This window comes from Hibiscus syriacus, unplaced genomic scaffold, assembly GCF_006381635.1.
Source record: "Hibiscus syriacus cultivar Baekdansim isolate YM2019G1 unplaced genomic scaffold, ASM638163v2 tig00000218_pilon, whole genome shotgun sequence".
Taxonomy (NCBI): Eukaryota; Viridiplantae; Streptophyta; class Magnoliopsida; order Malvales; family Malvaceae; genus Hibiscus; species Hibiscus syriacus.
This window is the reverse complement of record NW_024061774.1, coordinates 1802915-1818527: the sequence shown is the minus strand read 5'-3', so window position 1 is coordinate 1818527 and position 15613 is coordinate 1802915. Positions and strand designations below refer to the sequence as shown.

Here is a 15613-nt window from a genome sequence, read left to right as displayed (position 1 = left end):
GCCACTAAAGTACGCGTCTTTAGCGGCGTTTGTATAAAAATGCCACTAAAGTATGAGTCTTTAGCGGCGTTTGTATAAAAATGCCACTAAATTATGAGTCTTTAGCGGCGTTTGTAAACACAAACGCCACTATAGTATATGTGTATAACGGCGTTTGTATAAAAACGCCACTAAAGTACAATTCTATAGCGGCGTTTGTATAAAAATGCCATTAAATTACGAGTCTTTAGCGGCGTTTGTATAAAAACGCCACTAAAGTACTACTCTTTTGCGGCGTTTGTTGAAAAAACGCCACTATAGATGAACCTATTGCGGCGTTTTATAAAAACGCTGCTAAAGTTACCATTTGTGGCGTTTGCCATGTAAACGCCGCTATATGTTTAAAATTAGTGGCGTTTACTCCTAAAACGCAGCTAACAACGCCGCTGTAGAACAATTTTGCTATAGTGATTGTTTTCATATTTTGTTAATATAAGTATAGTCTTAAATTGAATTTAATTACTAATAATCAATAAAAATATTAAAAATTTATAACTATTTGAAAAAAGCCTTGCATTGTACTCGTATAGAATTTTATGATTGTGTTATTTTCACTAAAACAAGTATATCTTGAATTCTTGACATTCAATTAAGATATTATAAGATGTCTTAGAAAGATGATTGAAAGTCGATCAAATTGTAAGAAGAATCTCAACATAGAACTCTCATGCATGTATCATTCCCCACTCAAAAGGAAATCATCGTCGAATCTAAAATATCAAAAAGGAGAACGATCATCAATATCAATCGAAAATGAATCCTTATCAGATTAGTCACAAATTCTATAATGCTCTCTTTTCGTTTCTTATCTTTTCACATACTTATTTGATTTCATATTTTGTGTCTTTTCACACTCAAAATCAAGACTATTAATTTGACTTTTATTGTTTTTGGCCTCGTCTCTCAATTTTTTTAATTAACTCACTTCTTATATCCCTTGCAAAATTATGAATATCATCAAATGATAAAATTTTGAAGGACTAACTCTTTCAAATTCCTCTACAACGTTTTAAAAAGGCACCCAAGGTCCCCAGACTTTCAAAAAAAAATCAATATGGTCCTCATCTTTTTTTGGATCAATGTGACCCTCCAACTCCTAAAAAAAGCTCAATGTGGCCTTTGACTAACGAAACATTTAATTCCTACTGTTATAAATTGGGCAAATTACACTATTCATTACTCAACAATTTTCTTCTCTTCTATTTTGGTCACTAAAATCTAAAAGTTTTCAATTTTGAAAACCCTAAAGACTTTAGGGACTACGATTGCAGTCATCACAGCACCAGATTGCTTCTTTGGAGTCATTTATAGAACTTCATGTTGAATCCATCGGTCCGGGGGCTTTGGAGTCATCACAACACCAGATTGCTTCTTTGATCTCCTCCAAGGTAAATGGCTCCTCAAACTTAGATGCTTCAGCCACTGAAATCCTTTTAAATTTTAACTCATATTCTACCCTCCATATCCGTTTACCATTGCTGAAATGTTCAGTAAAATGCTCGAACAATAATTTTTTTAGGACCTCAGACTCCGGCCAGTAATTTTACAAAAAGAACAATTTGGTTGTGCTCCATCTTTAATCACTCATAAACTCTCACGAAAAGAAAAATGAAATAAGAATATGAATATTTATTAGTTTTTTTAAGTAGCAGAGTTAATCTTAAATGAACAACGCTGTTCGTATATGAGTTGATTACAAACCCTCGAAGAAGCCAATAAAGATACGAAACAATCGTAATAGAAAGTGTGTACACAAACCATTTGTTGCGCTAACACAAGAAAAGAAAATAAATTAGTAGATGTAATACAAGTAAAGAAAGCTCATATCAACAAAGACGTAACCATGGAGTCAAAGAAAAGTTTTAAACAAAGAAACGTAGATAACTTGAATTAAAAAGAACATGAAAAAGTAAATATGGATATGATGATATCCTCTTCTATGATGTTGTCTTAGATATACGTACAACTAGACTGAAAATGTCTCAACTCTTTAAGGATCATGTCATTAGCAACCTAGACGGTGGTCAATAGCCTCAAATACTCGTCATAACACAATTGGACTCTCGCACTCCAAATAAAAGAAAACTGGGTTTTTTGGGCCCATTACTGCAGGCTGCAACATTATTAGCCCAATAGGACACCTAGATATTATTTTGGGATCTACGGCATTTTCTTCAGTGCGAACTCGTCACTTCGATGTGACGAATTCTATTAAAAAATTATTTTTTAAAGATTATTAGGTGTATTTTTTTCCAAAAAATACGAGGAACTCGTGCTCCTTGCTTTTTTTTTTGCTCTCCAAAATGTCGTAGACTATGCTGAAAAGGAAAAAAAACTACAAACTTAGTACGTTAACATGAGGACGTAAATAGGAATAATTTTACGAACACCATAAATATTAAGTAAAATCATTAACATAGCAATATTAATTAAGAAGTTTTAATCTTCGTATCAGTAGACTCGTCAGAAGAAGATTAAGTTCTTCAATTCCTCATTCTTTTGTTGTTGTCATTCACGTACGAATTTGAATCATGTTTCTGGGTCTCCATCATCTCTGTTTTTTTCTTGGTCATTTGTTTGAGTTAGTGGGATATTCAAACTGAAATCAACATCCTCAATGGTACGAGCAAGGTCGAGATCATCGGACTCTACAAACAAATCGACATTAGACAAAGAGTGATAGAAATATGTCTCAACCATGCCAACAAGGTCTACATCATCGCTTAGATGAAACATCGTGCATGATACTAGAAATTTATAATATGTGGAAGATACTCTTCTACTACTTCCAAGTAGAACTCTTGTTTCTATACTAAACTTCAACTCGTATAGTTGGATATTTTTTGGGAAACACATGGTTTTATATTTGCAATCGTAAAAAATAGTTGCACAAAAGAGTTGACATGTTTGAGAAAAAAAACTCAATCTTTGAAAGTGAAAGATTGAAGGTGTTATAGTTTTTTTTTTTTTTGCTTCAATATCATAGTTGAATGGCTTTCAACTAACACGTATTAATAGTTGTTGAAGATGATTAAATGGGCACTGAAAATTTGGTGAAATGTTGCTTGAATTTTGCATTGAATGAGCTCTAAAAGTAGCTAAAACGGTGCATTGATGAGCACCGAAAAGTAGGTAAAATAGTGATAATTTGGCCTTGGTAAAATACACATTTTTTATTATTCGAAGTGATAATTCAACTCTGAAAAGCTTTCTAATTTGAGTTGATATATCACTGAACGTTGTAGAAGATGACAATGCACCACTATTTTCACCCGCTTCCGAAAAAGTTGCTTGAATTCTGCATTGAATGGCCTCTGAAAAGTAGTTGAACCAGTGCATTATTATTGCAATAAATGACCTCTGAAAAGTAGTTTAAACGGTGAATTATTTATTGCAATAAATGGCCTCGGGAAAAATGTGCACAGTCATATGTCGATCAAGGTCGACGTTACGGTCATATGACAACCAATCTTGTCGAGTGTATCAATTCTGTGCTAAAAGGGACTAGAAACCTTCCGATGGTAAGTATTGTTCGGGAGACATACTTCAGGTTGGGTGAAGTTTGGCAGACAAAATTTCCCAAGTAGAGGCAATGCCCAACGAAGGTAGAAATTGAGCTCCATATCTAGAGAAAGCAATGAACAAAAATCAACGTCAGGCAACATCAATGCATGTTCGTAATTTCGCTAGACTGGAATCTGATTATATTGTCCAAGAACTTATTTGACCACAGGAGAATGGGACTTCTAACACCTATATAGGTAATCTGAATAGAAGATGGTGTTATTGTAGTTGATTTCAAGCCTTCAGATACCCATGCGCTCATGCAGTTGCTGCATGTATGCATGTGAATATAGACCCATACATTTACGCTGATGATTGTTATAGCTTGCATATTATACATAACATATATAGTTGCGAGTTCAAGAACCTCCCGAACAATGCATATTGGCCACCTACTGTCTCTAAAGAAAAGTAGCCCAATCTGCAATTACGCAGGAAGTTGAGGGGTCGTCCTGAATCTACTCGAATTCATACTGATATGGAAGACCCTCAAAGAGAGCAAGGTTTGTCTAAGCTATATGGTCACTGTAGAGGTGAAGGCCACAATAGGAAGCATTGTCCATATCTCCCAAGATATCGAGCAGACCGATAAATCCTTTGTAATCGTATTTGTATCGATTTTACAAATATCAATGATAATTTTTTAGTTTTTTACGTTTCATATATAATTGCAAACAATAACGCTTACTAGGGTCAGATTCATACATTTATTTAAAACATCTTCTCAACAAAATAAATATATTTTCCTTTCGATTTTTACATTATTTTTCTTATTCACATTCCTTTTGATGAGTCGTTTGCTGCATCGGCTTACTAACTCGTCATTCTTCTTCTTCTTCTTCTCTTTTTTTTCTTCTTCTTCTTCTTCTCTTCTTTCTTCTTCTTCTTCTCTTCTTCTTCTTCTTTTCTTCTTTCTTTCTTCTTCTTTCCTCTTCCTCTTCTCTTCTTCTTCTACTTCTCCTTCTTATTCTTTCTTCCTCCTTCCTCTTCAACTTCTTATGTTGATAGACTTTATTGATTCTTTCACCCACTCATCATCTGAAAACAAACTTGAATCTAAATCATTTGAAGAGTAATCTGACCAAAGATTATCTTCCGAAAATTGCTTGAAATATTCTTCCCACAAGTCCATATTTTCTTCTCTTATAACTCTATAATAACCCAACTCCTATTTATATTTTAAAATTTAGAAAATGAAAGTTGAAACTCGTCACCTCGAGGTGACGAGTTCTAACGGTTATTTTTCAAATCAACAAAGGCTATAAAAAATTAAATCTAAGGAACGTGTATTTTTTTTTTTTTGAAAAATACACTTAATAATCTTTAAAAAATAATTTTAATAGAACTCATCACGTCGAGGTGACGAGTTCCAAAGTAAATATTAAAATATTTGCCCCAAAATTAAAAAATATCATAAATCTTAAAATAATTTATGGGGTGCCCTATTGAGCCAAATAATGTTGCCGCCTGCCCTAATGGGCAAAAAAAACCCAGAAAACTGGAGATATGATTTGATGGGCCAGAAGAAGAAATTATCTGGGAAATAGCTTCAGTAGAAGAGTCGAAGATCAATCTTTGATTTTTTAGCATCCGTAGTGAGGGAGGAGGATCGGATATGAAAACATTTTCTTGGAATATTCCAAGTATGGGTTCTGATATTAAAATCTCAACATTACGTAACTTTATAAGTGACCATAGGGTAGAAGTGGTTTTTATTCAAGAAATGAAAAACGAGGCATTATCTGAATTAGAAATTAGGAGGTTACGGTTCGATGATGTTTTTTTTTATTTTTAAGGTAGCTGAAGCAGTGGGGAGAACCAGGGGGCGGCTCCTAACAATTTGGGATAAAAATAAATTTCAGCTGGAAGACAATTTCATTAGTGGTAGTATTATTCTGATCAAAGGAAAATATGTGTTTGACTGAAATGAAATAGGGTGCCTACAAAGGATTTCCTAAGGAGTCGAGGATTAATGTTGATGGAAAATCAATGCCTTTGCGTGTCGTGTGAGGTTTATATCAAAAGCTTCGATCATGTTTTCGTTAGGACGCTTTCTTTTGAAAATTATTCTGCAGATGGTGGAACGTGAGTTTGCCGAATCCCCGCAACACCGATGAACTATTTGAATTTTGCTTCCACGCACAATGGTCGAGCGAAAGAAGATTGTGTTGCAGCAGCCGTTTCGAGCCTGTGGCTAGCGAGGAATGAAAAGGTCTTTTTACCAATTTTAAGGATCTAACTTTTTACGTGAAAATGCGAGCTTTGATTTGGTGCAAGGATTTCAAAGAATTTACTTCTCTTGATGAGAAATCTTGGCGGTTTGCCGGATGGTGTCAGCAGACGATTGTGTTTTTGGGAATAGGAAAGTTGCCGTTTGGCTGCCTCCAATCTCGGGTCAGTTTGATGAGAAATCTTTTGGGGTTTGCCCGTTGGTGTCAACAAGCGAGTCTAACTCCAAGTTATCAATATGTCGGAGACATGATCACAAGCTATTCGAGTTCGAATTCAAAACCTTATATTTAGCTTAGCTTGGTCAGTGTCAAACTATCAAATAAGGGGTTCGAATATCGTTTCCACACAAGATAAACAAAAAAAAAACAGATGGTCAAAAACTTCTCTTCGCTTTCATAGATTCAATTGGTGCCGGCGTTAATGTCACTACCTCCCCAGAACAACAAACGTTGGATCTGCGAACGGACAGAGTGCAAAATGCCCGGAGAAACAGGTTCGCTGTTCATCACACCATTGTTTGCATCCACCTCCAAGTCAATATCCCTCCAGAACTTTATGATATGTAAACTCTCTTCCTCTGTCGATCGTTGGACAACAATTCTCGAAGCATAACCCTTCTTCATCATCTGCCGGCATATCTGTGACGGGTTATTTGCTGTAAGAGTAACCATGTACAACCAACCCCGTTCCGACAGAAGCTTGTCCGCAACAGGCAAAATCTTATCGATCACACTTCGACCATTCTCTCCTCCTGCCCATGCTGAGGCAATCCCTTCACGACCAACTTCATCTTCGGGCGTTGGCACATAAGGTGGATTAACAACAAGAAGATCGACCGAACCAGCCAAACGACTCTCTAGCCCTGACATGATATTGGTATTTATCAATTCTGCATGAACTCCATGCGCTTCCATTGTTTCCCGAGTTACTGTAATGGCATGAGGATTGATATCAGTTGCAATAAACTGAGCTCCATTAGCATCATCCCCAAGCAAAGTATCAAAGAAGTAATAACATAACCACTTCCACAACCCTTCCATGCACAATACCGGTTTATGCTCCAACAAGTGTTTTCGATCCGACAAAAGTGCATCGACTAATGCAAACGAATCATCGCAGGGCTCGTAAACCTCGGGATGTGAACTCACAAGACGAATCTGGGCAGTTTTATAAGACATCTCCAAGGAATTCCCTGGCAAAACAATAAGCAACAATATTATAGTTAAATCATCAAAACAACCAATATCAAACTTTTGATCTTCGAAAGCTCGAAAACAAATCAACACAGACAATCAAGGGAAGCTTAATGGGAATGAATGGTGGTGGCAATCAAACTCAAAAATGAACGAGGAAAAAAACCCAAAGAGAAATAGAGATCAACTGATGTACTACATGGTTCCAAAATTCACATCAAATCTCCAATAAAAATTTTGATGTTCAACGAGCAGGCCGGAAGCCGCCAGGCATACTGACCGGAAGTGTTTGACGGTGGTTAACAGTCTTTCTGCTTAATCTTATCACGTGAAACAGAAATCTGAGAAATGGGGGATAGCATAAGCTGCTCCCTCCTGAAAAATTTTCTCACTTGTTCTTGTTCAACCATTTTTTTTCTTTCAATTAAACTGGAAAATAAAAGCTATTGCAAATTTGCAGTACTTTCCTTAACTTTCCCTTAATTAGATTTATCATCAAACTATTTTCCTTTCAACCAAACATAAAAGAAAATAAATTCCATGAAATTCATTTACTTTTCCTTTTAAACTTTGATGGCCAAAACATACCCTAAAAACGATCGTCTTTGTTTGATTACGGGGATTTCCCTAACAATCCAATTGAATTGAATGAAACAATTACAATACGACGTGCAAAACAAGCAATCCAATTCAAGAAAGGAACAAATTTGATAAGAAAAACAAGAAAACTTCTGATCTAACAAATAAGTCTTAACGAAATAAACTAAAGAACAGTTTCACAGAGTTGTAAGAAGCTAGAATGGAGTGAAGAAATCAAACCTGAGATTCACTGTCCCAATCCGAAGAGATCAAATACCCACAAATTTGGTCCGGAAAATAAAGAACCAACTGAAGAAGAAGAAAGAAATAGAGAAAAGATAGTGTGACAATGGTCGGCCAAATCAAAATCGAAACCCATTTTTTAAAGATCAGTAAACTATACCACAGACCACCCAACTATAGTCTCTTTTCATTTCGACCATTATGTTTGAATTTTTATCAATAAGACAACCTAACTATTTAAATGCATTCAATTAAGCCACTAGCCGTTAACAGTTAACATAAATGTTGACGTGTTAGTTAATAAAATTAATATAATTTACATTTAGTCCTTTTTACTTACATAATCTATCAAAGTGGTCATAATTTAAATTAATTTAATATATTAATCTCTAATTATATGATGACATGTGTCACGATATCATTAGAGAGATTTTATTAATTTAATTTATATTTAATTTAAATATTTTTTCTCCAATCAAATGGTGACACGTGACACCATCTGATTGGATGGAAAACAAATCACAAAGAGAAGCAAATCATGAGGGCTGCGAGGAATCAACTCAGGACTTCTAGTGATGAAACATGCAATCTTACCAATTAGCCTAGGCCATCAAATAGGTTGTAAGTTACACAATAATGTATATATATTATACTTAAAATAATACTAGCAAAAAAGAGAGGAAAATGGGTGTTGTAAGATTGGAACCTAGACCAAATATAAAACTTGACAGCACAAAACTACTAAAGCAAATATTTTATTTGATTAAAATAAAGATAGATATTTTATATATTTCAAATAATAGTTTATACGAGATTAAAAGAGAAATTATCTAAAATTTGATACTCTTTTTAATTTGATTAATAATTTTAACTTTTATTAAAAATTTACAAATCATTTCTATTTTAATTAATTTTTATTCGATTATAATTAAAATGTGTAATTAGAAATCGATTTTAATCATGTGCAAAACTTAAATTTAATTTCTATTTTAATCTCGCATAAAATAGTATTTAAAATATATAAAATTTCTATCTGAATTTTAACCAAATATAATATTAATTTAGTAGTTTTGTGCTGTCAAGTTTTATATTTGGTATAGGTTCGAATCTTACAACACCCATTTTCCTTTCCTTTTTGCTAGTACGGATAAAAATAATTAAATTAATATATTAAATTATAAAAATAACTCTTAATTATAGTGACACGTGTCACTATTTGATTGGAGGATTAAATTTAATAAGTTAAATTAAAATAATGACTAAATGATAGAATGTATAAGTATTGAGGATCAAATATATAATTATACTAAATTATTTAACTGCCACGTCACCTCCTCCGTTAAATGTTAACGACTAGTGACTTGATCGAATGCATTTAAATAGGTGGATGACATGATTGACAAAAATTTAAAAACGATGGTTAAAATAAAAGGAGATTGTAGTTGAGTGGTCTCTGATTTAGTTTCTCTTTAAAGATTTGAAATTTTAAGGGTCAATTCCACTAAACGCCTTCAAACTATTTCTTTATTCCAAAATCTTTAAATTTCAAAATACTTTAATCCAATCCTAAAAGTATCAATTTTATATCAATTAGATTCTTTCGTTAGCATGATCATATGGAACATATTAAAAAGTGTATACCTATCGTATGGATAAATTGAATTTAACTCGTTATAAAATATTTTGGAGACTCAATTACAATGTTTTGAATTTTGTGAATAGTTTATAATTTAATCATCATTTGAGGAATATTGTGAAATTAACCCCATTGATTGGGAAAGTTTTAAGAAATAAGGATTAAGATTTCAAAAAATCTCAAAACTTAAAAAAAAATTAAACCCCTAAATTCGTTTTGAGTCTAATTAAGCCTTTGTATTGTAGAAAAATAATTATTGTATCTCTCTGAGAGATAAAAATAATTATTAATTGTTATTGTATTAATTTAATAGTTTACAGTTTGATGTAGCAATTCATGGTATTGTTGACGTGACTATCTACATATTGATATGGAAGTTTATACGTGAATAATGACGTGATAGAGATGTATAATTTTTTTAAAAATAATGATTTAGTTTTTTTTTTTAAATTTTGAAGAATTATTTAATTTTTAGGTAAAAATTAATATTTAAATATAAAATATCAAAGATATTTAAATATTTAAAAATTAAAAAAAAATTATATTAAAAATATAATTAAAAGTTTTAAAAGAATAAATAAAATCAAAATATTAGAATTTATAAAATAAAAAATTATAATTTATTGAAAAATTAAAAAAATAATTTTTAATTAAATATAAATAAATTATTAAATTTTAAAAAATCAATTAAGCCTTTGAATATTTTTAAAAAATCAATTAAACTCATTTTTCTATTATTATTATTCAATGTGAGTTACTATAACATCAATATTACAATAATCAATGATGATTTTTATTCCTAAAAGAATCATATTAATTATTAAATTTAAAGATTTAATTAGATAAAAAATCAAAGAATTAGTTAATTTTTTCCCAAAAAGTTAACATCTTTAAACCAAAAATAAAATAATGTATTTTATTATGATATTGGATTTACCTAGCTAGTATAAAAACTACAAAATTTTATATTAAAATGGTTGAGCATTCGATTGTATCGAGTTAAGTAAAAAAAATTGAGTTATTAGAGTTGATGAGTAGTATTTTACAACTCAAACGTAACTTAAAATTTCGAGTCGAGTTTGAGAAATTTGAGTTGAGTTATTTGGATTTCTATGCTAATTTTATTAATTATTTATAGTATTATGGTAAGGATTGATTCCAATTTTTCGACTTTATCTAATCATATGAGATATATATATATTTCTTTTTTTTACACTATAATGTTATTTAATATATCAAATATAATCTGAAATTATAAAATGTATTCACAATATTATATTTTTCTTTATTTTGAGGGTAAAATATTGATGAGAGTATAAAAAAGTTAAGGAATTGATTAGAAGAAAGAATTTGCAAACAACTGCAATCAAAAAGATCAAATTGAGTAAAATGTAATGTTAAAGGTCTAAAAAAGAGAGTAAAGGTCTAAAAAAAGAGAGTATATTTTTAGTAAAAAATAAGAATTGAAGTTACATAGTATTTATAGTGGTATATGAGAATGTGGTTCAAATTTGATAGAGAAAAAAATGATAAATAAGGAAATTAAAAAATTGAGGGACCAAATTGTAAAATAGAAAATTTGTTATCAAAAATATGAATGAAAGTACATATATATTCTACAATAGTTAAGAGCATAGGTTCAAATTTAGTAAAATACACTTGATGAAGGAGAAATTAAGGAATAATGAAATCAATGACTAAATAGTAAAACTGTCAAATATAGAGTTAATTTTTTTTTTTTAAGTAATTCAAAATTTCTAAATTTCAACTCGACTCAAACTCGAAACCGAATTGATAATTTGAGTTGACTCGAATAACTCGAAATTGAAAGAAAAACAATTTTTTTGAATCGAGTCGAGTTTACTCGCCTTGTAATATTATCATCGAATGAATAAATTGATTATTAAATTATCTATTTTTTATAAAAATATTTATTTTAATTTTTAATCTTAACCGATTCATTTATACTTATTATAATGATTGATAGTATAAAATTAGAAAGTTTTATTATTATTATTATTATTATTATTATTTGAGGTTCAAAGAATTTAAATCTTAAATGAAGGGACACAACTTCAGTTCAGGGTATCAAATAGCGTTCCGAAAATGTGACAGCGACTGTGATATTACGGTCGCGTCACCGTCCAAAATCGGTGTTCATATTTTTGCGGTAGGTCACGGATTCACACCAATCTCGGTCGATTACGTCCGCAATTTAACGAGAAACGGAAGATTGCATCGATAACGGGATGCAACAACCGTGATTCAACCGTGATTCCAAGACAAAAACAAAAACCAACATCTGCTGCAATATATTCCTTGGTTTGGAGAATACGGGTGTCGGACTCCCGGAGGCTTTTTGAAGGAAAAAAGGACACTATTCGAACCAAAAAGAGAGAATAAAATAGAAAAGAAGAAAAGAGGGAAATGAAAGGTGGAGAACGTTACCTTTTCCTTCAAAGGGATTCGATTTCTTCATCACTGGAACAAGAAGATTGTCGTTCGTCCAAGGTAACCTCTTTGTTTTCTCTAGATCTAGGATGAGATGAGGGGTTAGAGGTCAAATAGTGGATATTTTTGGGTTTAGGAGAGGAAAAAGGGTTGTTTTTAGGGTTGTATCAAGAGTTCTGGCAGGAGGGAAGTTTGGGTGTCTCGACCAAGGGAGGAAGAGAGAGTTTAGAGAATTTTTTTTTCCTTTTTTGGTGAAAACAAAGAGAAATAAACAAATGAGGGCTATGGGCCATTTTTTGCCATGATTTTAGGCTTATATAAAACCCATAAAACAACGTCGTTTAAGGTTGGGAAGGCATACGTTTTGGGTGTTTAGGTTAACTACTTTATCGATCATTCGTAGTTTGTAACCTTTTAATTTAATCACTAAATACAAGGTTTCCATTTTATGCGCGGAGCTCTAAATTTCCCGATATTTACATTTTAGTCACCCTGTATACTATTATGTTATGGTTAAATGTTCGATTGGCCTTATCAATTTTTGTTGTTACATTTAGTCCTCAATTTGTTATGCATTAAGAATTGTAATATTCATGTTTCATGTCCTCCTAAATTTACTGAATATTTATTCTGGTCACTGATTAATATGATTATCACATAAAACAAAATGAAATTATTGCCAATAGGTTCTTGTAATTCTTGTCTAGTTCTAATTTAGTTAAAGTATATATATATCAATTTCGATTAGAAAACATTTTAAAAATCATTAAAAATGATTCCTTATAATTATAATTATAATTATTTTTATTATGTTTTAAGATAAGTTGTGCAAAATTTAAAAAAATTCATGACCGCGACACCAGCAGTGAACGCGATGGCATCCGTTATGTTCGTAACTGCGATAAATGCGACGCGACCGAAAACGTGACCGTGAATGCTATTTGATACCCTGCTTCAGTTCATCAAAATCCAATTCTTGTTTCCTGAGAAAAATCTGGCTTCAAACACCCAAGCACCCTGGTTTAAAACCTTCTTCCTTTGTATTATTGTAGGAAACTGCAATTGAATTAAGAAATGTTGAGTTTACTTATATTATTTTTGTCTTTCACAGCTCATTGAATTCTTGGATAGTTACCAACATGTTAGCAGTGAGCTTACTTCAGAGAAATATAGGCCATTTAGGATATAATAACAATATATAAATTTAGATTTCCTGATAAATCTTTCTGATTTGATGTTTTTCCTCTTGCTGCTTCTGAATGGTTGAGACCAGTGTTGGTTGAATTCTGCAAATTCTTCATTTCCATTGGAGTGCATCTCGACATATATTCGGATATAAATTTGGAGTTACAAATGTATGATCCTCTAATTATATGAAAACTTTTTAAAGAATGAGCACACCTTGTTGTTGGTCTCTTATCCGGTGCCCGGCTCTTATTCTCTTGTCTCAGTAGCATCAGTTGAGACCAAGGATCTAAAGATTTGTGCCATTGTTTGAAAAATTTTGATGGAAGAACTGATTCTTGACTAAGAACACCTATAATCAAGCAATTGATTGTCATATTGCAGTTTTAGTTAGGTATTTCAATTAATAATACCTTTTAATGGCTTCATTTGTTAGGCTAATTTGCATGTATTCTTGCAGGAGCTGAGTGAACTGAAGAAAACACTTATTAACGTTGAAGTGGAGCAACTCCGTACAGTAAGTTCTTCTCTTCAAAGAAAGATTTTTCATTCTGAAACGAGGGGACTTTTAAGTTATCTTAAATTTTTCATTCATCAAATAAGGAATTTCAAGAACTGAGGAACACTCTACATCAGCAACATGAAGATGTTACTGCTAGCTTAAGAAACTTAGGGGTAAGCTTAATTTGAACTTTCGTTACATTCCTTACACCTATGTTAGCTTCAGATTCATTTTCCATGAAGTACTCAAATCTGACACTTGTGTTCAGCACATATTCGGACATGTGGTATTAGGATATGACCCTCCAAAATACATAGAAGAAGTTGAACGTGTGCTTGTATCCAGCACACTGATGTCCGAGTAACATAGGCTTATGCTACTTGTGTTTGCACCATTGTCTATGCCTTTAGAAACTGGAATCTGCGCATCGGTTGAAACGTTTGGAACTGTTGCAGCTGCAGGATGTGTAAGAGGGTTTGAAAGAGGCCGAAGATCCTAAGGTTGAAGGAAAGGATGAGGAAATGCATACTTCATCCATAAAGGAAAATGGCAAGGAAGGAACAATAGATGGGTTTTATCATGGAGTATGCACTCTTGCACTTGTACTTTTCACTGTGTTGTGAACTAATATCATGTTTCTTAGGTTAAAATTCCAAGTCTATCCTGTTTTCTAGCTGAAGAAACACCTTTCATATGAATCCACTGTCACCTTTTATTGCTCATAGAGGTCAAAATGCCATTCAAAGAAGCCTGTAATTATGAGGATGAGTCTCTAAAATACAATTGATTAATGTAAGGTTAAAAAGATAAAAATCAGTGGTAACCAAAAAATTATCAAGAGCGTAATTCTTTAGAGTAATTTAAGTAACATTTTAGGCTGAAACCAAAAATATTACGTTCTCCATAATAAATCATGTAAATTGTATATTTATTTTGGTTGTAACCTAAAAAGTTGTCAAGACATTCTAAGTTGTAACCGAAATTATTACCAATTGTATAATTTTTAAAATAATCATGTAACATTTTAAGTAAAAATTTGTGACAATGTAAAATTCTCAATTGTAACTGAAATTATTACTAATTATATAACTTTTTAGGTTGGACATGATAACATTTTATGTCAAAACTCACCGAAACTTTGCCTTAGGTTAGGTCGTTGTACAACAGAACTATCCAATTATTGGGTTGTTCGGATAGAAAATTCTGACGTTATAAATGGAGTAAACTTGGTTGGGACTTGAGAGAGACCTCCCGTAATGAATCTCTACAGTACCTAATCTGGATTAGTCGATCAATTAGTTAAATATCATTCGTTATATTTAAAAAATTCCTTTTAAATTGTGTTTAAACATGAAATGTAACTGTGTGTGTGTGTATGGTTACCCTCCCAGTTCTTAGGGCTTTGTCCTAATTAATTAGACCGACCCGTGTTGCACACTTAGTTTTGGTGGGTGAGCCTCCTAGCGGAAATTTTCTAAATATACAAGGCTTCGAATTCGAGATCTACTTAAGTTATATCGAGTTTCTTACCTAAACTATCAATTTAGGCTCGTTTTATTACCTAAACTTTTAAATTTTTAAAATCATACCTAAAGTTCAGTTTTTATTTCATTTTAATATCCATGTTTAAAATTTAACGTTAATTTTTTTAAAAAAATTAAAATTTAGGTACTAAAACAAATCAAAACAAATAGATTAGGTAGGGATGGCAAAAAAACCCGAACCCGACGGGGAAAATCGAAAACCGAATTAAACGGTTCGGGTTCTAGGATGATAAACGGGGACGGGGAAAACCGTTTATGCTAAACGGGGACGGGTTTGGTAATCCCCGCCCCGATTATCCGTCCCGATAAATATTAAAAATAATATATATATATATATATATATATATATATATATATATATATATATATATAATATTAATTTAAAATTAAAAATATATATACCCGGCCCGATACCAATTTAAATAACTGTTTATGCTAAACGGGG

General features: G+C 32.0%; 1 protein-coding gene and 1 long non-coding RNA gene across 2 annotated transcripts; one reads left to right on the top strand and one right to left on the bottom strand.

Moving 5' to 3' along the window:
- Nucleotides 1–6098: 6098 nt before the first annotated feature.
- LOC120156612 (methyltransferase N6AMT1-like) lies at nucleotides 6099–7949 on the bottom strand. The gene is made up of 3 exons (XM_039167944.1): nucleotides 7848–7949; nucleotides 6870–7027; nucleotides 6099–6763 (listed from the first exon to the last, which is right to left on the bottom strand). The coding sequence occupies exon 3, from the start codon at nucleotides 6747–6749 to the stop codon at nucleotides 6237–6239; it is 513 nt and encodes a 170-aa protein (XP_039023875.1). The 5' UTR covers nucleotides 6750–6763; nucleotides 6870–7027; nucleotides 7848–7949; the 3' UTR covers nucleotides 6099–6236.
- A 5633-nt stretch (nucleotides 7950–13582) lies between these two features.
- On the top strand, nucleotides 13583–14326 carry LOC120150861. The gene is made up of 3 exons (XR_005518566.1): nucleotides 13583–13639; nucleotides 13726–13797; nucleotides 14080–14326. It is a non-coding gene; the product is annotated as an uncharacterized LOC120150861 (long non-coding RNA).
- Nucleotides 14327–15613: the final 1287 nt, after the last annotated feature.